The sequence below is a fragment of the Falco rusticolus genome, chromosome 4 (assembly GCF_015220075.1).
Source record: "Falco rusticolus isolate bFalRus1 chromosome 4, bFalRus1.pri, whole genome shotgun sequence".
NCBI lineage: Eukaryota > Metazoa > Chordata > Aves > Falconiformes > Falconidae > Falco > Falco rusticolus.
This window is the reverse complement of record NC_051190.1, coordinates 56,557,199-56,585,120: the sequence shown is the minus strand read 5'-3', so window position 1 is coordinate 56,585,120 and position 27,922 is coordinate 56,557,199. Positions and strand designations below refer to the sequence as shown.

The 27,922-nt window shown below is 40.8% G+C and overlaps 2 protein-coding genes across 6 annotated transcripts in view; one reads left to right on the top strand and one right to left on the bottom strand.

Moving 5' to 3' along the window:
• WDR48 (WD repeat domain 48) overlaps positions 1-11,568 on the top strand; it is a 28,696-nt gene extending 17,128 nt beyond the window's left edge. For both annotated transcript variants that reach the window (XM_037383124.1, XM_037383125.1), the window contains 8 exons: positions 1,215-1,322; positions 1,710-1,806; positions 2,329-2,424; positions 5,351-5,456; positions 7,031-7,118; positions 7,655-7,731; positions 8,766-8,958; positions 9,578-11,568. In XM_037383124.1, the coding sequence (XP_037239021.1) occupies positions 1,215-1,322; positions 1,710-1,806; positions 2,329-2,424; positions 5,351-5,456; positions 7,031-7,118; positions 7,655-7,731; positions 8,766-8,958; positions 9,578-9,673 (861 nt within the window). In that variant the 3' untranslated portion in view covers positions 9,674-11,568. The remainder of the gene's footprint in view (positions 1-1,214; positions 1,323-1,709; positions 1,807-2,328; positions 2,425-5,350; positions 5,457-7,030; positions 7,119-7,654; positions 7,732-8,765; positions 8,959-9,577) is intronic.
• A 3,929-nt stretch (positions 11,569-15,497) lies between these two features.
• Positions 15,498-26,229, bottom strand: GORASP1 (golgi reassembly stacking protein 1). 4 transcript variants are annotated; one of them, XM_037383126.1, is made up of 9 exons: positions 26,087-26,229; positions 23,418-23,498; positions 22,128-22,331; positions 21,371-21,457; positions 20,877-21,007; positions 20,174-20,315; positions 19,513-19,657; positions 19,000-19,155; positions 15,498-17,329 (listed from the first exon to the last, which is right to left on the bottom strand). In XM_037383126.1, the coding sequence occupies exons 1-9, from the start codon at positions 26,147-26,149 to the stop codon at positions 17,046-17,048; spliced, it is 1,293 nt and encodes a 430-aa protein (XP_037239023.1). In that variant the 5' UTR covers positions 26,150-26,229; the 3' UTR covers positions 15,498-17,045. The 4 variants fall into 4 exon arrangements, with proteins under 4 accessions (XP_037239023.1, XP_037239027.1, XP_037239025.1 ...); XM_037383130.1 differs by lacking the exon at positions 26,087-26,229 and adding an exon at positions 25,443-25,792; XM_037383128.1 differs by lacking the exon at positions 26,087-26,229 and adding an exon at positions 25,029-25,114.
• Positions 26,230-27,922: the final 1,693 nt, after the last annotated feature.

The window sequence follows — 27,922 nt, the reverse complement described above, 5'->3', positions numbered from 1 at the left end:
GAAAGGACTGGAATCCCAGATCAGTGAGGTGGCCAGCAGTTTCTTCCTTTGCAAAATCCTGTTTGAAATTCTAAATCTTGTTTTCATCTTGAACAATGTGGTGCTCCATCCAAGATTAAGTAACGAAGTGCAGCACGCCCAGCTAACCTACTGAGTTGCTGACTGAAGGGAGGAAGAAGGGAATTAAGTTGGAGAATTTAGATTTGTACTAGAAATTATCTAGATTACTTTTGTGGAAAAGTGAATAGCTTTTCTTTCTTTCAGTTTATGGTTGGTATATACTTAAATCAGTATTAGATCTCAGGACCAAAGTCAAATGCTAATGATAATTTGTACCTTCATTCAATTATTTTTTTCTCTTTTAAGGCTTTCAGAAGCATCTGTTAGATATGTTTAAATATGTATTTGCTTTAGAGATGAGGTTACTTGCCAGGTGGAAGTGTCATTGTATGTGTAGGATCACTGCACTCTAAAGCTGAGATTCTTTTTTGAATGCGCTGGAAGAAAATAGGGAAGTTTTCTTACCTGTAGCTACACCCTCCAGTCTTTGCTTCCTGTAACTTCCTAGATTTTGAGGAAATAAGTCTTGCAAGGTTATAATCCTTAGACTTTGCTTAAAGCATGTGTTTCAGGATGACTTTGTGAGTGGAATACAAGGATTTCGATGTTAACAGACTTGCTTAAGGAACTTTAAAAGTATAAATTAAAACAGATAAACTAAAACAGGAAAAAAAGAATCTGCACACAAATGCACTCACTGCTGTTCCCATTGCAGTAGTTGAGCTGAATTTGTTGCTAGATTGGCAACAAGTATTGGTGTTTGGTGTTTGATAGAGAGTTGTACTGAAATATTGATACTGATGGGGAGAAGAATGACAGAGGGTGATAGAAGACAGCTATCTACTCAGTGATAAGGAAAATGTTTTTTATTAATGGGAAGTAATACTTCCATACCATTCCAATGTCTTGATGCCACTACATCAGGTATAAATAATAAATAGCAAATAAAAATTATTTACCACATAAACTATTGTTTAATTTTTTTGAGAAAATGTTGAACCTTTAACTTGTGTGTCTCTGGACTACAGCACTCTTGGAGAAATCATAATTTGTAATCATTCCAAGTGTATATGAAAGTCAAGCAAATGATTGGAGGTGTTGATGTGACTCAATACTCAGAATTTAAAACCATGTGTATTTCATTTGGTGCACAGGCATGTAAAGTTGAAGACCTTGGGAAAGTAGATTTTGAAGAAGAAATTAAGAAGAGATTTAAGATGGTGTATGTGCCAAACTGGTTCTCAGTAGACTTGAAAACTGGGGTGAGATACAATTCCTAAGTCTGTTGTTCTTTCATACTTAATATATTTTCACATACTGTTTGTTCACAAAGGTTTTATTGTGTTACAAGTTTTGAATAAAAATCATCATTTATCTGATGGGCTAGATTTATTTTGAAGCAAACAAGCAAATTTTATCTCAGTTCTTAATAATTTGAAAAACTTTTTTTTTTCTCATGGTGTGGTCAGTTTAAATCCACCAACACTAATTATGGATTAATACAGTTTGGTAAACAAAAATATGCTATCATGCATTTAGAAATTCTTTGTTTTGTATTCCCAGTTAAGTATGAACAAAATAAATTTATAGACTTGCTTAATAAAAGACAACTATTGCATTCCTTTTCCTGGTGGTCTTTTTTCCAACAGATGTTGACAATTACTTTGGATGAAAGTGACTGCTTTGCAGCCTGGGTTTCAGCAAAGGATGCTGGATTTAGCAGTCCAGATGGTTCTGATCCAAAATGTAAGTTTTAACTAATACTAGTGTTTTATTGAGATGAAAAAGCAGAATAAATTCTAGTATTTATGTTTCAAAGTATTCCAATGTCACATATGTCAGTAGCTGGTTGGATTTTAGGGCTTATTTTCTTGAAACTAAATTTTGCAGAGAATCCTCCATTGAGAATGCTTGCTTTTTTCTGAAATGTTTGTCATGTTCAGGTTTTCTATTTAACTTGCTTTTAAACCTTCAAGAAGCAAAAGGGAAAAAGTAATATTCCTCAACTTGGATCTGTTTCCTAATCTAGGGATGTTGTAGCATGTGAGTGGTCCAACAGCAGCAATTCTAAAAGTAGCTTATTTTGAAAGATTGTAATTTGTAGCTCTGAGATTGTAATAAGAAGATTTCTGTGCCCATAAATAATTTGTTTTGGAAACAGAACTGCTTAATCTTCTGGGAAAGTTTTCAGCTGTGGATCAAATGTGGAATATAATGATGCCAATGGATTTTGCATAACTGAAGTCCTACCCTGCTATGTCTTGACAGTGAACCTTGGAGGGCTTCTGCTACAAGCACTTCTGGAGTATTGGCCTAGAACACATATCAATCCAATGGATGAAGAAGAAAATGAAATAAATCATGGTTAGTGTTTTAATATTTTCCTTTTTTAGGATTTGTTCATACATTCTGTTTATCTTTAAAAGTTTATACCTTGACTTGCTGTCATATATCTATCTCTGTATGCTTTATAGACTAATGTTTTTTAATGCTTTGAAATTGGCTTTACACCAAAACTTGCTAAGTAGCATTCTTCTGAAAGTATCAGCAAAAATCTTAAGAACTCAAAAATAAATAATGTAGGTGAATAGGTGATTCTGAAGTTACAGAAATATGATGCCTTGATGAAAAACATTACTGGCAAAACTAAGGCTTGACGTGGAAAAGAAACAGCCTAGATAATGACAGCAAAGAGCAATAGTTCAGTTATTCACATTATCCAACATTCTCTTGACATGATTCCAATTTGATGCTAGATATTATGAACCATATAAAATAAAAGAAAGATATATTGTGAAAAATCTATCAAATGGATATTAGAATAATACATGGAGTAGGTCTATACAAAACCAGCTCAGAGTGGTGTTTTAAGGTAAATGCTAAGTCTAATCAGTCATAAGATAAAAAGCACAGCTATGTAAAGTTTAAGGTAGTGGCTGAATTTGGCAGAATTGACAGAAGAGACTGTATAACTTCTAAGTTTGAAATTAATTTGACCCAGATCAGAGTTGACTGAAAAGTCTTTGGTGATTAAGAGATTAGTTTCTACAGATAATGCCATTAAGAAAGCTGTAAGTTCAGCAGTATCTTGCCATTTTGTGACAAAGATTGTGCCAAGAGTTGGCTAGTTTCTTCTTTCAGAAATGATCTCCATGGAGGGTTACAGCACTTGGAAGGCTTTTCTGGATAAAGTTGCTGATTTTCATACTTCTGTGTATTGGCAGCCTGCAGCTTGAGAGCCAGACGTGTATAAGAAGTATAACTCACAGATTTTTGTATTGTTGGAACACTGATGCTGCACTACTGATCTCTGTGAATAGCTGTGGATTGGTGGAATGTTCAGGATGCTCACTACTACAGAGTCAGTCTTCATTTTCCTTTTCAAAAGTAACAATTAAGAAACTGACACTGAACTTAAGAAGATAAAGTGTAACTGTTGGACACTGAAGTTGGTGTAAATTTGATACACCTGGAGGCTGTGCTGCCATTCAGTGACACCTGGACAGGCTAGAGAGGAAACTACTGAAGTTCAACAAATGCAAGTGTAGGGTCCTGCACGTGGGGAGGAACAGCCCCACGCAGCAGCACAGGCTGCGGTTGACCTGCTGGGGGGCAGCTCTGTGGAGAAAAGGACCCGGGAGTTCTGGTGGACAGCAAATTGTCTGTGGGCCAACAGTGTGCCCTCATGGCCAAGAGGGCAATGGTGCCCTGGGGTACATTAGGAGGAGCGTGGCCGGCAGGTCAAGTGAGGTAATCCTCCCCCTGTGCCCTGGTGAAACCACATCTGGAGTGCTGTGTCCAGTGCTTCCCAGTTCAAGAGAGACAGGGAGCTACTGGAGAGGGTCTGGTGGAGGCTGCAAAGATGATGAAGGGACTGAAGCATCTCCCTGATGAGGAAAGGCTGAGAGAGCTGGGCCTGTTCAGTTTGGAGAAGAGAAGACTAAGAGGGGATCTTATCAATGTCTACAAGTATCTTAAGGGTGAGTGTCAGGAGGCTGGGGCCAGGCTCTTTTGAGTGGTGCTCAGCGACAGGAGAAGGGGCAACAGGCACAAACTAAAACACAGGAAGTTCTGTCTGAATATGAGGAAAAACTTCTTTGCTTTGAGGGTGATGGAGCCCTGGCACAGGCTGCCCAGAGAGGCTGTGGGGTCTCCTTCCCTGGAGACATTCAAAACCCACCTGGATGCGATCCTGTGCAACCTGCTCTAGGTGAACCTGCTTTAGCAGGGGGCTGGACTAGGTGATCTCCAGAGGTGCCTTCCAACCCCAACCATCCTGTGACTCTGTAAATAGACAAGAACATAAATATATATATATATATATGTGTATGTGCAGTATTGTTCCTCTCAATTGTTAACAGAAGTGTTGTGAAGAATTTTTTCAAACTAGGATTTCTCACTTGCTCTAGCTTAAATATCCTGTTCATCCCTCCTAATAGGGAATATTTTCTTTTTTTGTTTCTTTGCTTGATACAATTTTTGACCTTCCTTTCCCTACATCCATTGCTGGTCAGAAAGCTAAATAATTATGCATCTTGTGAGACTATGCCATTTAAATTTCTTAGGATGCTTGAACTGAACATCGTGTTCAAATAGGTTAATTAGATGCTGCAGTGTAATCAAGATGATCTAGTGAAAGGAAGGCATCTATTGTGTTTCAAGATACCTGACTGATGAGAAGCTGTGCTGTTCAAGAGGTGCATAAATAATGCTGATTTTTCTTTAATCTTATCCTGTCCATCTGATGTGGAATCAGATTCTTGAGTGTTTGAAGACCATACTGCTATAACCGACTAAAAATAAATTGAATTTAGAATGCTACAACTTCAAGGAAATATGAGTCCAAGTTTTGCTAGTACACTGTTTTGACATCTGGCGAATCCAGGTAGAAAAGCAAAGCTAACATCCTTCAGAGTTCTCTGCTGTCAGCGTAGAGGGGAGAAACAGTCTTGTCTCAGCAGAATCTCTTTGTTTGATTTCTAATATTAGTATTGTTCAGTCTGACAAATTCTCAAGAGTTCTCTTAAGGAACGGGAGAAAACTAGTAACAGAGTTTTGGCTCACGAGCTCTGTTTCCTTTTCCTAAAAGGCTTTTGAAATAGGCCTTCCACAAACCTGTGTTGGTCTAGTTATTCTCTAGTGTTCCTTTTTTTTATATACTTCCTGTGTGTTGGAAATGGGCATTTTCTTGTTTTTTATTAAGCTTATTTTTATATTAGCTGGGGGGTCTATGTATACCCAATTTTAAGGCCTAGTCCAGTCTCGCCGTTGTGTGTATTTTTTCCAACAGTGAATGGTGAGCAGGAGAACAGAGTCCAGAAAGGAAATGGATACTTTCAAGTGCCACCACATACACCAGTTATTTTTGGTGAGGCTGGAGGACGCACTTTGTTCAGGTATGAAAATTCAAGAGTGTAAAAATTCAGCGGCTAAATAATCACTTCCTTTGTTGCAAGCAGAAATGCTATCAGAACATAATACTTGCCTCCATTCTGTACTGTACATTGAAGACATGCCCGTGACAGGAAGATGGGCAGCCGTTAATAATTTTGCATTGTACAACTGAGTATGTGAGTCTGAAAATCAGCAAGGTGTGGGGTTTTACAGCGGTAAGAGTTGTATATTGTTCCTGGTTGGATGTCACAGTTTTGAGACCTTTATGGGTGCCCTCCTCCTGCAAACTGATTAACTGAACTTTATTTTAGAATGGAATTGTGCTGCTTTAGATGCTTGTAGAACTTCTTTTACTGGCCTGTTGTGCTGGTCTTTGACCATTAATGACTCAGACAGGAGATCCTACTCACTAGAGAATTAATTTCCGCTTCCAAAATTGTAGTTGATGACCCATTACAAGATGCTAAGCCCTGGCAGGTAGGAGCACAAATTTTGTATTATAATATATATACATACTGATTATCCTTCTGGTTTTTTTCATCCTATGTTGAAAAGCCTAACTGTGATATATGATATGTCAGAGACAGTTTAATAGTGCTGTGAAACAAACGCCAAGCTTTCAAATACCATGAAGCATTTAATAGTAACTGACACAGTGGATTTTAAATTTGAGGAGTGGGAGATGTTTGATTTGTTGGTTTTGTGTCATTTTAACATTGTGTGTTTCAATTATTATTTAACAATTTATTTTAACACTTAACAGTTTCTATTATAATTTAACAATGTTTACTATTTTAACAATAAACAAAAATTTTTGTTGTTTAGTGTTAAAATAAATTTCAGTCCATGAATTGGTCAGTAAAACAGGGTAGCCTTTTGCAGCTTTGAGAACTGATTATTTTTTCTGCATTATCAATGTATTGTAGCTGGGGCTTAATATTTGCATCCATTCTGTACTTGTGGATCTTACATCTTATACAACTTGTTCTCAAGAGAACACTGAAAAGACAACATTGGCGGGAACAAGCTATGCTTATTGAACCTAAATGGTGGCTGTATGTCTCTGACAAAATACTTAATTGGAATTTATAAATTTTTATGTTGCTTCATTTCACCATTTTATGTGCATGTTTCTTAAAATTGGTTTTATTCTTTCCATTTAGTGAGGGCTTAGCAGACACTTTACATGCAAAGCTAATTTTTTTCTAAGCAGAAAAGAATTGCTTTATGCCAGGTGTCTTTCCCCTTCTCCTGACAGTTTTGTACTTCAAGACACAAAAATATGCAATCCCTGAGCAAAGTAGTTTTTTAAATTTCTCTGTGCTGTAGCCTGTGGTCTGTTGAGTTACTTCTCCCTGTTTCTGCTCCAGGGACCTGTTGTCTTCCTGCAGTTACTTTTGTTGGTCTTAACAGAAGGTAACGTGATCACTTCCCCAATGAGTGTGATGACGTGAAGGGCCAGCTAACCAAATTCAAGCTCCCTGCCCATTAAAAGCGCAGGTCCTTCCCTGAAAGCTTTTTAATGCACATTACAGTAATTGTTTTCATTCACAAACACTGTTTCTCTCTGTCTTAGGTTATTATGTCGGGATTCAGGTGGTGAAACTGAATCTATGCTTCTTAATGAAACTGTGCCACAATGGGTAATTGACATCACTGTGGATGTAAGTATTACCTGTATAGATTTTGGGGTTTGGTGGTTATTCTTTTTAAAATTTTTTTAACTGTACCAGATCTGAAATGACATTTTAAATTTTTGCTGAGTTTTTATTTTAAATAAGTTATCTCGATTCATTATTTTTTTATATGTCCAGTTAAGGGTTTTTTTGCTTACTTTCTTTTGACAGAAATTCTTAGAAAAATTATTCAAAGCACTGTGCATAATTGGTATCCTTTTCAAGTGTGGACTTCAGAACAGAGAATGCTCTTCATATTGCCGCAGTCTTTTGATTCTGTCTAGTTTCCTTTGAAATAAATGATAATTTATATGCAAAAGCTAGATGATACATGCATTATCCAAATTGAAGCATCTCAGGAGTATGAGTAATTTAGAAGTTGGCTGTGGTGGTTATGTTGATTAAGAATCTCTCTTGGTTTTTGATAATTAGGAGCTGAATATACTTCACATACCAGCTGGTGGAAATAGGAACTGATAACAGTTCATCCTAAATTAACAGTTTTCAAATTTGTTTCCTTCTAGAAAAATATGCCCAAATTCAATAAGATCCCCTTCTACCTCCAACCTCATTCATCATCAGGGGCAAAAACTCTAAAAAAGTAAGTAATGCATATTTAACTCTCAGAACTGCAGAAAGAGAATTGCAAACTAAAAAAATAAAAAAATGCCAGAAAATCATGTTGTGCTTGATGAATTTATAGAAGTTTCTAGTCAATTAAGCAGCATCACTCTGAAGCATTAAATTGTATCAGAATATTTGAAAGAACTGTAGGTTTCTCTTGGGTTGAATGGGCAGTTGCTTAAGATTATGGAAAGAAATGTCCAAGAACTAACTACTGAAATCAGACTTTGTCTTTTGTAGTATTTAGTCAGAAAATTGAGGAACTTAGAGATTGTTACGCTGTTCGGTTCTATATTGTGTTTCCTCTTGCCAACAATGATGAGTAATAGCTCTTTAAAAGGGAAAGGTACAAAACCTGACAGCAGGGAAAGCAGGATAGGCAGGCTATCACATTAGCTGTAACTGGGAGCTGTATAGGTTAGAAGTCAATGCAGGTCCTCAGGTTTGAAGTCAAATATCGTAGATGGCATGCCCACCATTTATGTGCAACAGTTTGTGGTATTTTCCACAAATGCCAAGTTTCTTAAATCTCACTGAAGTCTTCACATCGGAGACAATTTGTGAAAGAGGAACTTCACAGGCTGTTTGTGGCCTTTGTGGAAAAGCTGCTGCTGCTTATTACTTTAGAAATTCCCCTCTGTTAATGTGGTAGGTTGAGCAGCATATTCTGGCTGACCTCTATTACTATTCCATATCTTCTGTCCTTCTCTTACTAATCCCTTTTCTATTGAAAGATGGCTCCTGTATACAAAATTCACCTGAAGTTTGGTTTTAATTCTGTCTCTTGCATATCTTACCATTTTGTGAGTCCCTTTTGCCATGTGAGTCTTTGGATAAATAGCTGTTATGATCATGGTATTCTGGATGATCCTGATAATTTACTATTAGGCTTATAATATAAAGAGTTTATCTGTGTACTTGCATATTTTGCTACAGATAAGTATTGTGAAGATGAGAAATAGAGTTTCTCAAGTTTTTTTCCTGCCAAACTTATACCTTACCTTTATATAGAGACCGACTGTCAGCAAGTGATATGCTTCAGGTGAGAAAAGTGATGGAACATGTGTATGAGAAAATCATAAACTTGGATAATGAGTCTCAGACAACTAGCTCTTCCAATAACGAAAAAACAGGAGAACAAGAAAAAGAGGAAGACATCGCTGTGCTAGCAGAGGAGAAGATTGAACTTCTGTGCCAGGACCAGGTAAGTTCCTTGAGCATTCTAGCCTGTGAGCAAAACCAGTGTTTAGCAATGAATCAGTTGTGAATTTCTGAATACTGAGCTTGCAATACACTCTAGGTTGTCTGTTACCTTTAAAACTAAGGAAATGTTTTGACATCATGATAGCTTACTGCTGACATAAGTTCAGACAGCTGCAGATAGATCAAAGAATTTATATAGTATGCCTGTTCCGTTTAGGCTGAATAGTGGCCTTTATAGGATTACTCACTCATACTCAACAAATGGACTTAATACAGTTCCATAGAGTTCCATTTCTAGCATTTTTGGAACGTTTTGAATTCTACATTTCTACTGAAGTTTAAAATTGGCCCAGAATTATGAATTGTCTAGTAATGGTAATAAGCGCGCAAAGATTAAATATTGAGGATGTGGTTTTAATATGAAGTTATTTGTTACATTGCTAAAATCTTTCAGTAATGCATTAGGTTTACTTGCTAGTTGAAAAATCTGAGGCTTTGCATGGTTTCTCTTTGACGCCAGATCACCCGTAGGATTGTTTTGCCCAACCAGAGTGTTTCATCCTTGAATTTTTGAGAGTCTGGCAGATTTGTGGAATAAAAGATAAATTTCTACTGTTTAGGTTTTGGATCCCAATATGGACCTTCGAACTGTAAAGCACTTCATTTGGAAGAGTGGTGGTGATCTGACACTTCATTATCGCCAGAAATCAACGTGAAGGCAGTGGTGTGGACCCAGATGGTTCCTTATTTACATGACCATACTGTACTGGTTCCAAGAGTAGTACTATAGAAGCCCACTGAACCCCTAAGGTAGATGAGACTTCTAATGACTCGGTATGGATGGGAAGTATACATTTAATTGAAGTGACTAATAGATCTGTAATATAGAGGAAAAAAAATCTATATGACTTAAACTAAAGTCTGTCCTAGTCTCAGCCATTGAGATGGGAAGTCGCTGAGTGGTTCGTGTTGTGTGAGGTGTACAGAGAAAGGATGATAGTCCAGTGCAGACTTTTGCTTCCTCCTTTTTGCTTTTGTTTTTCCAGAACATAATATCCTCGTCTGCTCATGCTTGATATGAAACCATTTTGGCCATATTAGTTGCTGTGTTCAGAACTGCTCACAAGGTATTTTTAGTACATTCCATTCATAAAGTTCCTACAGTGATTTCTCACCGGTTACTCAAACATGTCTACCACTTAAAGAAATTTGGAAAAGAAAAACAACAGAAAATACGTATTGTATACTTGAAAGAATTGGCCCATTTAATTGTAAATGTTTAGAGTTGTTTCAATACTGCAACTCCATGGTTGCTTTAAAGGACTGTTGACATGCAGAATAAGAACACTAGGTAAATATTGTAGCAAGGTCAGTCCAGTGATGCTGTGCATCATAGTAGGGTGAACATGCTTTGCAGCAATTTATTTTTTTTTTTAAATATATATAACTACTTCCTGCACTGTGTTCTGGGTGTTCTGAAGACACGCTAGTCTAATTTTTGGTAACTGTGCTCCAAAACTATGTGACATTTTGTTAAAACTTCAGACCATTCTGAAAATAACTTCATATGTTTAATGTTAAACTTCAGCAACTTCTCAGCAGATTTCATATTCATGATATAAAAATACTTATTCTTCTTTTCCAAAATTTTATATGCAGTTGTTCTTTCGTTATAGATTTATGCAGATCTTCTTTTCACTGTTATTTCTAAAAATCTGTGACTGTCATAGACTCATAGTAGTCTTTTATAGAGTTTAACTTATTGGGGGGAGGGGGTAAAGGCATTTCAGCTTTTTGGTGAGAGAATGTGGGGCTGTCCCAGAAAACCATTTGTAGCCAGAACAAATTACAAATCCTCATAAAGAAATTGTGTAAAAATTACTCTTGTCTGAAGCAGAAGCACAAGTGCCTTCAAAGGGCAGTATATTATTTGAGTTTCTTCAGGAGACATATGCTCTTGCCCTTCCTGTATCTTGCTGTCAAGATTTAGGTTGAGGCCTAAAGAAAGTCCCAATAAATTCTATTACTGGGATTGTACTGGTCAAACAAAAAGTTAAATATTTTTCATCGTACTTTATTTGAAAAAATAGTCAAATCATTACCTTCTGCAATCTTAACCTAGGTAAACAAACTCATTGCTTAAACAAAAAATATGGTTCAGACCTAAGCTAGCATGTCTTTTTCCCTGTCTTTTGAGAGTCAGTTTCAGTTTTTAATCCCCATTTCTGTGTATGCTCAGTTTGACACCATTGTGCTATGACTGCACATTTTTAGTGATATTTGTGAATTAAATGGTTAAACAGAATTGTAACTTTTTTCTGATAAATTTTCCTGACTTGTATTTATTAATAGCAAGGATCTACGCTTGTCCCAATAGGCACTGTTTGGGTTTGGGTTTTTTTTATGGTTGTCTTCCTGTCCTGTTGTATACACTGAAATTGCTCCCAGTAATTTTGTTTGAAATCAGCCAAGATTGTAATTTTTCTTCTTTTTTTCTTTGTAACCATTGCGAAACACAGTTTCAGGAAAGATTGACAGAACAGTCTGCAATGCCAGAAGGGTAAATGATGTTTCATAGTTGTATAGAATAAAAGGCTTTAGTTAAAATATTTTCAAGTTGTTTTGTTATTGGATTGATTATGCGATTGTAGAACTCGGACCGTTGCTATTTAATGTTTTATTATTAGGGACTTCAAAATCCTTTGAAGCCTCAGGTAATGGAATGGCTAAAGAAATGGCAGTGCCTTACCCTTCAAGATGATCTTGTAATATGGTTGGGTATAAGAATTTAGCAGACATGCAAGCTTTGAGGTCCTGTTGAGGTGGAGAACCTGCTCGAGCAATGCTGTTTGCATGGGCAGTGCATGCTTTTGTGCTAGGAAAGTTATTTTGTGCTAATACCTATGTAGTGCATAAGGAAAGACAGCCATGCTACAAGTAATTCGTGGCAGTTGTCACTGAGTTTTCTGGATGTGGGAAGGTTTTAGCCCTGTGAGAGGCAGGTGGGAAACCAAGACTGGGTTTCCTGATGCTGAAAATGCCAGTACAGAATGCTCAAAGCATTTGCTGCGGGGACTGTCAGCTGGGCTGCTTTTGGAGGGGACACTAATTCAGTGGCCAAATGTGTTCCCAGAGGCTCCCAGCATCCATCCTAGATGGAGTGTCAAGTTAGAGTGTTTTTTGCTACTCCCTTTTAATTTCTGTCACCGTTTCTGGAATTGTGCTGTCTTCAAGAGTCCTGAAGGCAAGAGCAGGAGAGGCCCCTGCGTGGCGTTAAGGAGTTAATATGAGAATCACGAGAATCACAGCTCACTGGAACAACAGAGGGAGTTCTAGTTTGCCAGAATCACAGGAAAGGCTGCTGATTTGTAGAAGTGAGGGTTTTTTAATTTCCAAGTTGGTAATGGACAGTTGTAACTCTAGTTTTTCTGGGAGACAGGTTACACTGCTAAATACATTTGTCTATGACAGGCAACACTTTCTTCACTTCAGGTGGGGTAGTGTTGAGGACAGGAGAGCTGGGCTCAGCTGTTGCAGCTGAAGTGCAAGTATCATTTCAGGAGGAGAACAACTACCTGAAGGATTTAGCATTAACTTTTAGAAAGACTAAAAAAATACTCAAAATAAGCCCTAGGCAGGAGATAATGTAGTTCCACCTGATTGCCAAGTGGTGGGAAAATAAGAGACTTGGGATTTATTAGTTCGATTGTCTGTATTCCATGGGAGAGGGGCAGCCGGGGACTGGTGGTGTGCTGCTCCGGGCGGTCTTGGTCAGAGCAGCTCTCCCGTGGTTTAGATCATGCAAGCTGAAGTGTTGATCTGAGAGTTGCTGACTCGGGAGAGAGGAAAGTTTGCCGAGGTGAGTTACGGTGGAGGTGCCTGGGAAGGGGAGAGAATGTGTTTGTCAAAGGTGAAGGCACAGAGTGACTGTTAACGCATGAATCCAGTTACAGCATTCCAAATTTAGACCTGTACATCACAGCAAGGTACTACTTCCTCATTCACAGAGGTCCCACTTGATTCAAATTTTATCCCCAGAAAATTTCTGAACTTGATGTTTAGCATCAATCGTTAAGCACATGCTCTTACGCTTGTAGGCGTGCTGATGGCTCCCCAGCAGAGCCAGGTGGAGTTACCGCCCACCTAGATAACAGAACTGTTAAAAGCACACGCACATGTAAAGATCAAGAAAGCGATTGACTAAAATAAGTTTCCTGTGCTATGTGGTGGCGGTTTTTTCCATAAGCAGCCGAACAAATATCATGCAGACCAGAGGTACCGATTAGAGACTGGGTGGGACAGGCCCAATCTCTCTCTGAGGATATGGGGACGTTGTTTCAGCCATCTTTTTCATGGGACTGAGAATGCTCAATTACTTTTTGCAGCTTAGAAATGTAACTTAAACCAAACAATCGCCTTGAAATTGCTGCTACAGGAGAACCAATGCGAATTAGTGTTTGCTTAAGGCAAAAGCAAAGAGGGAGGCTGTGTGGACATTTGTGGCAATGCCCAGGAAATTGAAGAGATTAACACAGTCAAAGGAAATGCAGTGAGTAACTTGTAGCTGCCTTCACTCAACAGCCAGAGGCAGCCGCGCCTAGTTCTTTCATAATGCTTGGAAGTGAAACTATGCCCAGGTACAGGGGAAGAGGGAGAATAGTAAGGGTGCTGTGAGGAATGCTGAATTCGAAGCTTCTCCCTGGGAGGCTGCCTCTGCTGCTGCCCATTTCTGTCAATTTCACGGTGCAGCAGCAAGCAGACAGAAATGGGTAACTCAAGCCTGTCGGTGCACGAGTGCTGTGATCTCTGCTCAGTGCTGCAGCCTGTCTTCCTCCATTTCTCAGGTACAGCCAAGTTCAATCAGGTGTGGCAACTTGGATGAGCAGCTTCTGAACATAGCCTAGAGTAGCACAGCAGAAGTCAGTCAGTTGTCAAGCCTGCTGTGAATGTTTAAGAGGGAAAATAAAGTCATCACTGCCTGAATTTGGTATTTCAACAGTTCTTTCCAGTAGTTGTTCATCTTAAAAGACACTAAGTGCATTCAGTCACACATTCAAGTTCAGCTAGAATTAGTTCAGCATCCATATTGCTGTTAATAATAAGATTTGCATGTTTATCTCTAGGATGCTTAGTTCCTTATGATGCTGGGGAGTTATGATCATTGCTAGTACTGGGTTATGCTGCCCAAAGTTGCCATGAATGAAGTAATTTACTTCAGAATGGAAGAATGCTTGGTCCAGCCTGCTGAAGTTAGCCTTGATGAAGTTGCTCCGGCCTTTTTTGAGCAGAGCTGTGGGTGTCTGTGGTTGGAGGTCCCAGTGCTGCTGAGCACCCATCCCCTGTCCAGCCACCAGCTGCCCTGACTCATTCAGGTGAGCAGAGGCACTTGGCTCAGCGGGGATGAGCTCTGCATAATCCTTGCTGTAACACTTGAGCTCCTGGTAGCCTCTTTGGATTTAACGTCTGCTAGACTCATGTCCTCAGGCTTAACTATTAATACTAGAGAGCACCTCGGGTCTGGAAGCTTATCCTGTTGTGTCTGGCCGTATCAAACCATCCTACACAACCATGGCATCAAGCTCTGAAGTTAGTACCAAGCCTGCTAAAGCCCCATCTTCCTTTGTTTTGACATCCTTGTGATACTGCTGAGACAGTGTTATGTGTCTGCAAAGGAATTAGCGCTGTGGGGTTTACGGATGCCCTCCCAGCGCAGGGTGGCAGCCAGCCCTCCTGCTTACCTGGAAACAGCAGCTTTCTGGGACAGCACCTGACTGATGGTGGTTTGTTTGGAGTTCTTTTGTTTCCCATCCCAAAAGCAGGCCGTTCAAGCCCTTTCACTCAAAGATAGCTCTGTCTTCCACAGCCATTCTACTTGTTTCAGACCAACATAAAATACTACCTGTACTATTTCAGATCTGGCCTTAGGAGGGGCATTGCTTTCAGTAGTACCTGGGCAATCCTTTCCTGAATTTGTCTCAAATTAAGGTGGCAGCAGCAGCAGCGAGATCATCACAAATGCTCCAGCTTGGCCTACAGCGCACAGGCTGTCGGAGGGGAGACGCTTCTGCTCTTAACACTTGCAGCAACAGCAGGAGGGCAAGGCAGGTGGCCTGTGCCCCCAGGAGAACTGGATCCCCTCTGAATCCAGCCATGCAGAAGCTTCTGCCACTTTTTTAGAATTTCTTGGTTTCCAAATAAAACCTAATTTCCAAATAAAACCTTCTGCACTCACAAGAATACTGCCTACTTCTCTTTGTTTCAGTGGGGAGGGCCTTGGGCATCTTAAAAAGTAGTTCCAAGTTGTCAAAAGGAGTCTGATGAGGAAGTTAAACTCTTCATTTAGCATTGAAATTATAAAGTTAATAGGTGAGTACAGTGTACTACTGCTAGAGGTTTAACTCAGTTTGGTCTGCTAAATGGGTGCTAGACCAGCATGCACTTGAATGTTACAAAAAAAGAATCAAGTCCTTATAAATACATGGAAGGCTACCCAGCTTCCCCTCCAAGAGCCAATTAACAAACAATTAAACAGACTGCCAGCAGTGTTAAGCCATTTATTACTGTGCCATTTGAAATTCAGTATGAGTTTTGACATTCCCTGCTTTTAAATTTCTAAGGGGTGCTTAGGGTACAGCATCACTTAAAATGAGCTACCACCAGCTTTAAAACAGCTTTGACAAAGGTGTAAGATTAGAAACAGTCCTAAATAAACAGCAACAGAAAACCAAATAGAGCCCAGAGGTGTCTTCAGTCATCACGCTCTGAGTGTCACCCTGGCTTCCCACCCTGCACTGCTACCAGATTGTGGCATGACAGTCACCTCACTCCTCAGGGGACAGGACAGAGAAAAGGGAATTGCACAGTATTTCTAAGTAAGTATACTCCAGTTTATAGCTTAAACACACACCTAACCTTGTACCCCATTCTCTTAATTTCTGAAGGATTTTCACCCTGCTAACTGTACCAGCTGCAGTGAAATTTATGCCCAATCAACAGCTTTAAAATTCCATAATAAATCACTGCCCTGAGGGGTATAAAACCTCCTAATTTCTTTCACTGTTCATTTCATGTTTGCTATTACATTCAGAAGCTATTTGAAGGTAAGTGCAAACAAAACAAAATCTACAAAAAACAATAGATGTTGCTGCACTAACATATTATATCTCCATACCCTAAACTTTGAATGATTTGTATAAAATAGAAATGAGTAAATAGAAAAGCACAACTAAAGAAAAACTGTTTCTCCATCACTACAGAAACCCAAGACATACTCAGCTCTGCTTAAAGTGTTAATCACCCTGAAAACACAGGGCCTGACTTAAATCATCTTTGGCTTCACTTTGTTTCAAATATCCAGCATAATTTCCTACTGTCGCCACACCCCCCCCCCCTTTTTTTAACTGCAAGACCACCATGTGATCCATGGAGGAGCAGAAGCAAACAGGCAAGACCCACCAACATGATTTTGTACTACCTACGTGCTGCAGCTCCAAACCATATGGTACTTCCCTTCCCGCAGAAGTAGTTGTAGGCAAGGTATATGAATAACAGTTACAGAGACAGGGCTCTAAAACAAGAAAAATAACAGTTTGCAGAGTAGTAAGTAGGAATAAAGATATCTTGGGGTAGGAAATGCTTTGAAAGTCAGGATAACTGTTTAATTGAGATGTACCATTGGTTAACCTTTCTAGAAAGAATATTTTTTTTAATGCCATTTTCAGTATCTTTTTTTTTTAATGCCATCAGTCATACTGAGAAAGTAATCATCATTGCTGTTCCAGCAGAGTGCCTTCATAAAAACATTCAGGAACATTTGTAGGCAAACATGACATTTTGCCAGTCTCCAGCTTGTTTCTGCATTAATTTCTCCATTAATTTGATTTTGCACAGCATTCAAAGGTTGAACACAGATCAATCCATTAAACAGTCACTGGAAAAGACAGTATGATATGTATTTCATATGATTTCTTTTATAATATTGTCTACACTAACAAAATAGAATTACTGTAATTCTTTCAAGATCAGAAAAATAGTCCAAGCTGTAGTATCACAGCATACGGCAGTCTGTAAACTAAAGCAGCATTCGTTTCACTCACAAGCTTCTGCAGCTGCTGCTTCTTTCTGTTCACACGCTGCTTCATCATCTGGTTTCACCAGCGTAGTGGTTAATGAGCTCTCAGTACTGTTTAAGAGCAACTTTGTTTCTTTGTTATCAGGATCAGTTCCTAGTGTTGTTTTTGAAGAAATTTCATTAGGAAGAGCAAAAGAAGGTAAAGATGGAACTGAAGGCAGTGGGTCGTCTATCTCGGGCTGCTTGACTGAGCCTTCAGAATACATGGTTACATCTTCAGGGTCCAAAGCTGTGGCATTTTCTGGGAAATGGAAATAGTTTGTTAAAATTCAAAACCTGTCAGGCTAACAGACAGTGATGTGGTTACCACACGTCTAGAAAAACCGGCCTGAATGAGATACATCACACAGCCACGTAACCACATTCACAACTGTCAAATACACAGGCTGTGTTTACTCAGTTCTCCCCAAATCCAGAAAATCTGATGGTGCAAACAGGTTTTTAAGAAACCACGAACCATTTGGTCTGCTGTATTCTTATGCTACAGATACTTGGTGTTACAACTCAGTCACCCAACCTTTTAAAAAGGGAAGGCATCCATAATGTGAAGATTTTTTTTTTTTTTTAAATAGAGAAGGGTATTGGGTTTGCATGGCAAGGTTTTGGTAGCGGGGAGGCTTCTGTGAGAAGCTGCTAGAAGCTTCCCCAATGTCTGATAAGAGCTGATGCCAGCTGGCTCCAAGATGGACCCACTGCTGGCCAAGGCTGAGCCTGTCAGTGATGGTGGCAGCGCCTCTGGGATAATGCATCTAGGAGTGGGGCAAAAGGCGGGGGAGCAACTGCAGCAGAGAGAGAAGTGAGCATGTGTGAGAGCAGCAGCCCTGCAGCCCCCGGGTCAGTGCAGGAGGAGGCAGGGGGGGCTGCAGGTGATGGAGCAGAGGTTCCCCGACAGCCTGTGGTGAAGCCCATGGTGAGGCAGGCTGTTCCCTCAGCCCATGGAGGTCCACGGTGGAGCAGATCCCACCTGCAGACCCACCCACGCCAGGGCAGGGGGTGCCCGAGGGAGGCCGTGACCCGCAGGCAGTGGTGCTGGGGCAGCTGCGGGCAGGGCCTGTGGCCCCGCGGGGAGAGGGGCCCCCTGGGGCAGGCTGGCCCTGAGGGACGGCACCCGTGGGGGGGACCCCCCCTGGGGCAGGGCAGGGGGGGAGCCCTGTCCCTGCGGAGGAAGGGGCGGCAGAGACAAGGTGTGATGGACTGACCGCAGCCTCCACGCCCTGGCCCCCTGCACTGCTGAGGCAGGGAGGAGGTAGAAGAATTGGGAGTGAAGTTGAGCCTGGAGGAAGGCAGGGTGGGGGGAAGGTGTTTTTAAGATTTGGGTTTATTTCTCATTATCCTACTCCAATTAGATTAGTAACAAATTAAACTAATTTCCCCAAGTTGAGTCTGTTTTGCCTGTAACGGTAATTGGTGAGTGATCTCCCTGTCTGTATCTCAACCTACAAGCCTTTCATTACATTTTCTCTCCCCTGTCCAGCTGAGAAGGGGAGTAATGGAGTGGCTTTGGTGGGCTCCTGCCATCCAGCCAGGGTCAACCCACCATAAAAAGTCACTACTAAGATGACTACAATTTTATTTTTACTTTACAACTATGAAGACAAGCCTATGATATAAAAATTCATTCATACTGATTTTAGAAATACCTACATTTAAGGTCAGTTTCATTTGGACCATCAACATTTCCATGTACAGAAAAAGGCACATATTATGTAATGTTATAAAAAAGCCTATTAGGAGAAGTGGCAGAAATCAAGAGTAGAAGTGCACAAAAACTATTTTAGCAAATCCCCTTTCTGATTTTTTTTTTTATATAATTGGCTTATTTCCAAAAAGCATGATACTGTTGACAGGCATGAGTTGGTGTCATTCCAGAAATGAGGTCAGAGGCCTAAAGGAAATCTTGAATACACTTACCAAAATAAGCAGAAGCATCATTTTTCAACACTAACTTTTCAGTGCCTACTACAGCATCTGCTGCCAGCATGTTGAAGGAGGCAGATGAAGACATGTTGGACACTTTTTCCAAGTTAGTGAGTTCAGGAAATGAAGTACCAGACATATCTAGAAATCCTGAAAGAGAAAGCAAATACTACAGTATTTTGTAGGTGTAACACACAATTCTACATTCAAAAAGACATACTATATCCAGACTGAAGTCAGTGAAGTCCCCTCCCCATTAAATGCAAATAAATTTAACCTAAATGTTAGCTGACATCAGTGGAAAGACTTCTGCAGAATGTTAACCTCAGTCAAGCTCACAGTACCCAGATTCTACAGCTCTGAAATCCAGTGAAGTCAAAAACTTCAAGGAAAACAACCACCAGTGATCACAGTTCTGCATTTAAGTCTCAAACTTGTTTAAGACCTTGTTAGTTTACTTGGGTGTCCTCCAAAGAATTGCTGAAAAAAGCACCTAAGAAAACATACCTGGATCCATAACGCGCTGGAGAGGGGGAGGAGGAGAAAGCGAGCTTTCTTGTGAATAACCACTCATTTCCTGATCTGTGGAATGATCCAAGTTCATAACTATTTCAGAGCTGTCACTCTGAGAAGCAGGTGCCAATAATGGGGTCTGGAACAACACAGTAAGAAGGGAAAGCATCTTTTTATACTGAAAGCTTCACCTGGAGACAACCTTCCTATGAAAGCATTCTGCCTCAGCCTCCAAGTTCTTCTATTCAGAGAGAACCTGTGATGCTGAAACTGAAAGTCAGGTCACCAATCAGGACACATTCCCATGCAGCCTTTTAAAGTCCATATGTTCTTAGAAGAACAGTCCATACTTAATTCTTGTAGGTATATTTCATTTCCTAGTGAGCAGGGTATTCTTCTAATGTGATTCTCATTGAGTAATACAGCTGTAGTAAGCAAGTCTTCAAACCAGGAAGAAAATATCAGGCAAAAATTCACATCAGCTAATACTGGTGATCTGTCATGTGCTCAGCATCATCAGCCCTCACTTTCCCTTCACCTAACTCCATGTCATTCAAGCAAAATTGTATAGTGTACCCAGATACACCGTATTACGAATATTCCAACAAGCAGAAAATTTTGAAATGCTAGAGATACGAACTTATTTCTTGCATACCTCTGTGTAACCATTAGTAGATGGTCCAGGAGTTCCAGCTTCTGGTAAGGGTGAAGGTGATTTGCTTTCTGGCTTTTTCTTTGACATTACAGACTGTGTCGGAATTCTGTGCAAATACCCATATCCAATACCACATCCTAAACTGTACAAGAAAAGTAAAACAAGACATGAAAAAAAAAGTGTTCTTAAATTGGTTTTGTTTTAGAGTCAAAATTTAAAACACTTACTAGCTTTGTTGAGTCCTCAACGTATAGCAAGAAATACCTACCTGCAAGAATCATCTCACTTACTCATAGCACTCAAGGAGCACACTGCACTTGGCATTTAGATACAAGTTTACATATTTTGGAAAGATATAATTGACGGAAAGTTATCTGACCTGATGTGGATTTTGTTCTTGCTGTAATAACTGAATGTTTGACTACAAGAACGTAGCTAGTTAAACTGCTACCAGAGAAGTCAACAGAGGTTTTGCCACCGGTTTCAACTCAAACAGAATTAGACACAGAACATGCTGAATTCCTAGTTCTAAGCTAGGGTTTTTTTATGGAAAGATGAGCAGTTTTGTGTAACGAGTGTAAGGAAACAAGGCTTAACTTGAAAACAACAAGCTGTAATTAATAGTAATAATAATCTTAACAGGAGCTCATTTACAGTGAGTATGTAACCTGTGACCAGCCAGTGACTGTCCGGGAATCAGTACCTTCCTTCTCCACCCCAAGCTCCATTGGGAGTCACAACTACCTCTCGAATGGAATCTGCTTCAGTGTTATAAACCATCAGCTTCAGCGGCTTCCCCTCATGGGATTCAATCAGTGAAAAGAAATCCTCTGACTAAGAAAAAAAGAAAGTAATTAAACTCCAGTATGCAAGACAAGGAACTGGAAGCAAGTTAGCATTTTATGTAGTTATTTACTTCAACGTGAGATATTAAAAACCCAGAGACAGACTAAAACTCACTACTGTAGTTTGATCTTTAGGTGCAACTTTTTTTTTTTATTATCACACACACACACAAAAAAAATGTTTATCTGAACCATAAGGCATCTGTCAAACATCAGCCTCCCAAAATCCCCAAATACTATCCCCATTAATTTGATGTACATGCAACTGGATTCATAAAAAAATCCACCCCAAACCCTACAACATATATTTGGCAGGCACAAAGACAATTACCTGAAGGAACATGTGCCCTACCTCTTGAAGAATCTGATCAGACCCAACAATGTAGTCGGCGTACGGCTGGAGACCAGCTAGAGCTGCAGGAGATGCAGGTTCAACATCCTGGAAAGAATGATATGTGTCACCTGCATTTGCAGCAGGATAAAATACTCCAAGGTGAAAAAGGAAAGCTAACTCCAAAAATAGGGAAAAAAAGAACATTTATGGGACAAAATGTAAGTCCTTGAACAGTCTACATCTACGTTTGACATCTTGTAAAACATGCTGAATAAGACAGCCCAAGATACTACCAATTTAACATGAGATACTCTGAAGATGTTGAGAAGTTGCATTTAAACGCCAGAAACATGACAGTCTTTACTATTCAGTTCTACTCTTTCAGCTGTCCTTTGCTATTTAAAATATTTTTTTTGTACTTTTTCTATCATTAATATTAATTTAATGAAGTTTAGCCAACACAGGACACCACTCAGGCCAGAATCTTTTTGCTTTTTACCATTGATTCTTCAACATCAGACAAAAAAAACTTCTCCCCATCACACGCTGTTTGGTTCAGGTGGGATGGAGTTACTTTTCTTCACAGTGAGAGGCAACGCTGTAACAGTCACCCACTGCTTGTCCCTATTCAAATAGCTCAGACAAATCTTCAAGACTGTTCCCTTCTTCTGTGCAATTTCAGCATTGTACTTCTACATACAAGCTACTCCTAAACATTACACTTTTAAATAAGGTTGTATGAACACAAACAAGGCACCAGAGAATTCCATCTTACCAAAACATGCCACACGTGTTCATTAGCTCCCTGGAAACTGCAGAACCTCACACTGGCTCCAAGAAGACCTTGTCCTCCCCACATGTTGCTGGGGATCACCTCTACCTCTCTTATTTTCATTGTTTTGATGTTATACACCTCCAGCTTCACTGCTTTTTCAACATTGGCCTTCAGCAGATCTTTCAACATATTGTTTTCTTTATTCTGTAGAGCACAGAAAGAAATACATGATTAACGTGATTTCTAGTCGCACATGTAAGGTAGATGTCAACACCTGTGGCAGAATTTGAATACAAAGAACCAAAACAGTCAAAGTTTAGGCTCTGTGTTCCACCAACTGTCCCAGCAGTCCAATTTTGTTTTATTAGAAAGAAGTCAGTACCATCAGCTCATGTTCCCTTACCTAAATACTTACTTTTAATCTGTTTCATCACTTACATTCCTGTTCTTCACAACCACTATTAAATAATATCAGCAATATTAGATCTCAGCTACACAGTCTAACAATAAGCAGCAATATTTTACTTCCTGTCTCTGATCCCAGTCCTTATTCAGTAACTATTCATTCAAAGTCATTGCAGATTGACTACGAAAGGACAGACTATTTGGAAGCAGCTTAGAACTATCCTTGTTTCTGTCACGTTAAAAGATTAAGTGATTTCCCACCAAAATCGACCATTATAACCATAACTTCCAGAAAGACACCTCCACTAAGAAAAGCACGGCAAACAATGAGTTCAGCTTGTATGTAGCTAGAGTGAAGCATAAAGCCAAGCCTGTGAGCCTTTTAAACAAAACAAACAAAAAACAACAACAAAAGAAACCCAGAACCCAAACCAAACCAAAATTCAACCCTTCTCTCATAAGTCAACCTACAGGAACTCTGTTCCCAGCAGTACATCAGACAGGCTATTATTCTGTTCATCGTTTTATCAAATGTTGAAACAAGTTTGTTTAAACAAATGTTAAGCTCTTACCATCGACTCATCAGTTCAATATTCACCTTGTGGCAGATAACATTCATGAATGAGTAATATTATAAACATTGTGTTAATGTGTTAAGAAAGTTAAGGTGACTAAAGGCATAAATAAGACACTTTCCTCAAATATCAATCCAGCCAGAGAGGAGACTTTGAATACCACCAAATTTTACTTTACCTTTTAAAGCCATATACAGTGATCAATGTGAAAAGCTTTCCTTCCTGTGACAGCTTTGGCTTTTATCATTACAATACCCATATTTCATGCAGGAGAAAACAAAGCAAAACAATAAAATAATTTGAAGCTTACAAGCCTAGTGTGTCCTATGGCAATGATGAAATCAAAAAAAGGTTCCAGTCCTCCTCGTTGAGCTGGGGAGTTTTCTTGAACCTGCAAAACATACACTTTATTTTTTAAAAACATCGATCTCTAGTTACATTAAGTGACAGCATTAATCTTTACACTTGAGTCAATATTTACTTTTGAGTTAGCTGAACCAGAGATGAGATACCAAATGACAGACCTCAGGAAGCAGTCCACAGTTGTGAACTTCTTTTTCTAAAACTGAAAAACAGGTGTCCAAATTAAGCTGTAAAAAACAGGTTTTGAACCTATATAAGACAAGTACTGTGATTTAGAATGCACAGCATGTAATTATTAAATACTGAAAACTTTGGAGAAGGGCTTAGTTTTGAAAGTGCTGCTTCAGGTTTTTCTTCCGTGCTACTAACAGCCTGAACACACTGAGAGTCCCGAGTTACATAACAGCCTTTTTTTTTGTTGCTGGTTTTTTTGGTTTTTTTTTTAACATAAACACAATTTACAGTTAGGATGCCACAATTCACAGCACAGTAGAATAGGAACACTTAAAAGAGTACTTTACAAATGCATTGCTAACAAGTACTGGTCAAGAAGATTGCCATCACTCTTACAAAAGATTCGTAAGAAAAAAAAAAAAGAGTTCCAACATCCAACATTTCATTGTAATCAAGTTATTGTAAAACACATGTAATAAAGAAATACAGAGAATACCTATGAAAATACATTCACACTAGGATAAAACCCATCAAGAGTCACACAGAACTTGATATATACAGAGTATATCCACTTCAAAGTATACTAACAAAGGAACATGATATTAAGGCAATCACAGCAAAAATGCTAACAGTTGGCACTGTTTTTAACTTCACTTCTCATAACTCAGCAGCACAGACCTTAACCTGCAATATATTTCACTCCTGAAAGCCACCCTACAATTTAAGTGCTAAGTTACAACCCACGCACCATCTAAACTAAAAAGTTCATTGCTATCAAAGTTAAAACTGCTATATCTTACATTTGATCTTCTGTTACCAAACTGGGTTTTTTATTTTTTAAAGAGATGAAGTCATATCAGTATAGGCTTTTTTTTTTTTTTTTGGCAATAACTGTCCATGCAAGTTATAAAATATACTTAAATAATAGCATAGTTACTTCATCAAAAACTTTAAAGAAAAAAAAAGTAATCATGCTTCATTATTTAGCAGTCAAGACTGACACTGCAACCACAATTAGAGCAAGTATTAACTTTCACCACAACCCTAAACAGCATCAAACACGAACAGCCAGCTTATACCGAACCAAGGGTTAAAAAGGTTAAAAAAAGCCTACTCTACATCCGAGTTCTAAATAATGTGCAAGAAGCCTTATGATGAAACTATCACATAACACAATACCAAGGATGAAAATGTATACAAAAAGCAGTACATGGAACTTATGACAAAGCTCATGCCACTGTTGTTCAGCTGTGTAAAAGCCATACAGATTCCCACAGAAAGCTGCAAGCAAAAATTCCTGCAGTATTTGGTTTTCAAATGACATGTTAAAAGCCGCATGAATTCCTGGGGGGTGGGGGTGGTACCAAAATCCAAAAAAACCCACCCAAAACTTTGTCTCCTGCATACTGTAGGTCATGAAAATCATCCTCCACCCTGGCAGTGCCCAAGGCCAGGCTGCATGGACTTGAGGCAACCTGGCCTAGTGGCAGGGGGCTGGAGCTAGATGACCTTTAAGGTCCCTTCCAACCCCAACCCTGCTATGATTCTATGAAAACCGAGCAGTATTCTGCACTTAACATAAGAGGAGGAGGCACTCTGTGACCAGCAGTCATTTCTGATGGAGTCAGAGCTCAGTTAGGGAGACTCACAAAAGCCGATCATGTAACACTACCCCCTAAACACATCTTGTAATCCTGAGAAATAAACTGTGGATGAGGGGGAAAGCAGCATGTGGCAACAACGCTTCCACTCTTACTTCAGGGTAGAAGACCACCAACTAAATGAACCGGTAACTTACGCAACAGGAGTTACCAGCGCTCTTTCAGCTCCAACACAGAAGTTTAAACGCCAAGATAGGCGTTTAAAGCAACATGCGTGCAATTTGCCAGAGAGAGGGGTTATACAAGTTTGCACCTACATACAGTCCCTGTGAGACGCAGCCGCCTAGGAAACCACCCGGGCCGGGCCCGGAATTATCCCCCAGCCAAGATGCCGTAAAGATCCGAGGAAAAATCAGCCAAGTCGTCAGCCAAGGGAATGCGGATGGGGCAGGGAGGCAGAGCTACGCTACTCTTCAACTATGCCGGACTCCTCCGAAGCAGCACGGAGGGCTCCCCCCGGCAGCCAGGCCACGGCAGGCCGAGGCCCGGGCCCGGGGAAGCCGCCGGGGCGGTGTGAGGTGGCACCGGGCGGGCACCCACCGCCCCCGGGCGCCGCGCGGCCGCTCCTCCCCTGCCGCCGTGGCAGTTCCCCGGAGGGAGCCAACAGGTGGGGGCGGGCAGCCCGCGGCCGCCAGGCCTGCCGCCCTCCCCGGTGCCGGACTCGGAGCTCGGCCCGCCTGAGCCCCCACGGGCAGGACGGGGGAAGCGGGACCCCACCACAGCCCCGCCGCCCCTCAGGGCCCTCCCTCCTGCCCGCTCCCCCCCGCGGGCCCGGCCTCACCCCGTGTACGTGGAAGCCCGCGGCGCCGCCGTCGGGGACCTCGGAGCTGGAGCCCAGCCCCATGGCCCCGCTGCGGGACCGCGCCGGCCGCTCAGGCGGCGGCACCGAGCGTCGCCCCCACGCCGCTCCCGCACGGAGGGCGCCGCTAGGCCCGAGCAAGCGAGCACCGAGCGCAGCGCCCGCGCACGGCGGGGGGAGGCGGGAGCTCGGCTCCGCTCTGCTGCCTGCCGGGGCGCGCCACGCGGCGACGCCCTTAGCGACGGGGGAGGGGGCGGGGCAAGCGAGGCGTTGCTGCGGGGGGGCCGGCGCTCGGGGGCCGCGCTGAGGAGGGCCCGGGCCCGGCTGGAGGCGGGAGCCAGCGAGTCACAGCCCCGAGCCGAGCTGCGGCTCCCCCCGCCCGGGCTCCTCGCAGGGAGGCAGAGGCACCGCTGCCGGGGCGGGCGGGCCCTCGCTGTACCCCCGGCCTGCCCCCCGGCTGGAGCCGAGAGCCGGGGCAGCTCTCCACTGTTCGGGTCTCGGACCTTTTGGGTTTTTTTTTCTTCTACAGAAACAGATTCACTTACAAATTATTTTTTTTTTGGCCACATATATTTTTTACAAATCTCAAAAAAAAAAAAGCAGTTGACTATTGTTCTCCTTCTAACAGCCTTTTAGACATTACGCTTCTGTTAATACAATTCAGAAGGCGATGATTAATTATTTCCCAGGATTTACTTCGCACATTTCCAAGGAGCAAGCGCTGTGGCTCGGTGCCTCCTGCAGGCATCTCTCACGTCTTGTGCTCGCGAAAAGCATTTCCAGCAGCGGACCCACTGCAGCGGTGGGGCTGGAGGAGCACATCGATGGGCTGGTGTTGCTATTGTGCAAGATGTGAGGAGCCTTGTCTTTAGGGAATTGTTAAGAAGCGGCGACACTTCCATTCCCCTGAAATTTCTGCTCCACGCTTTTACTTTGGATGAGTTACTCTGATTCTGCCTTTTAACGTGTTAATGGAAAAGTTCTGAGAGTTTTCAAAGTAGTAGTAATAATCTGAAGCATCATTATGTTAATATGGTTAAAGTGCCAGTTGTATTTCGTGCGTGAGTACTTTCATTCCAGTATAAAAGCATCCATTTCAGTAAAAGTCCTTGGTAGTTACTGCTCTCATCTCTGAGATGTCATTTTTCCAAACGATCCATCCACATAAATCCTGATTTCTGTGAAGCGTGATGCATAAAGACTGAAAAAAAAAAAGCTGCTTTCTCCATCCTCTGCCTTTGCTTCCAAATGAAACTCTTCACTTTACTGTCACCACAACAGCTATTTGTGCTTGAAAGCTTCATACACTGGCTCACTTTTCTGTGAAGCCAGCCCAGGATATTCTCAGGAGCCTTTTTAAGGAACAGTATTATCTCAAAGCTGTGATTGCAGATCTGCGCATCACAATCATCGAGCAACCTCCTTCTCTGAAGACATTCAAAACCCACTGGGATATGACAGTGTGACCTGCTCGAGCAGGGGGTTGGACTAGATGATCTCCAGAGGGGCCTTCCAACCCCAAATATTCTGTGATATGATAAAAGTACATGAAAGTATTCAGAAAAAATGAAGTCGTGCCAAATATTAGTGTTGTTTCCTGCTACATATATTTGGGAACCATATCACATTTAAAAAAATACTAAAATATATAATAAAATAGTTATTTTTTCTATAATTCCTTTTATTAATAATATCTTTTGTAATAGTAGTGCCAATGAAGAACTGCATTTGTACTTCTACAAATAACAGAAATAAGAAATCTTTCTTCAGACGTACCAAAAGTAGATGCCAGAGAAAAGAGTCTGATCCCAGTATAAA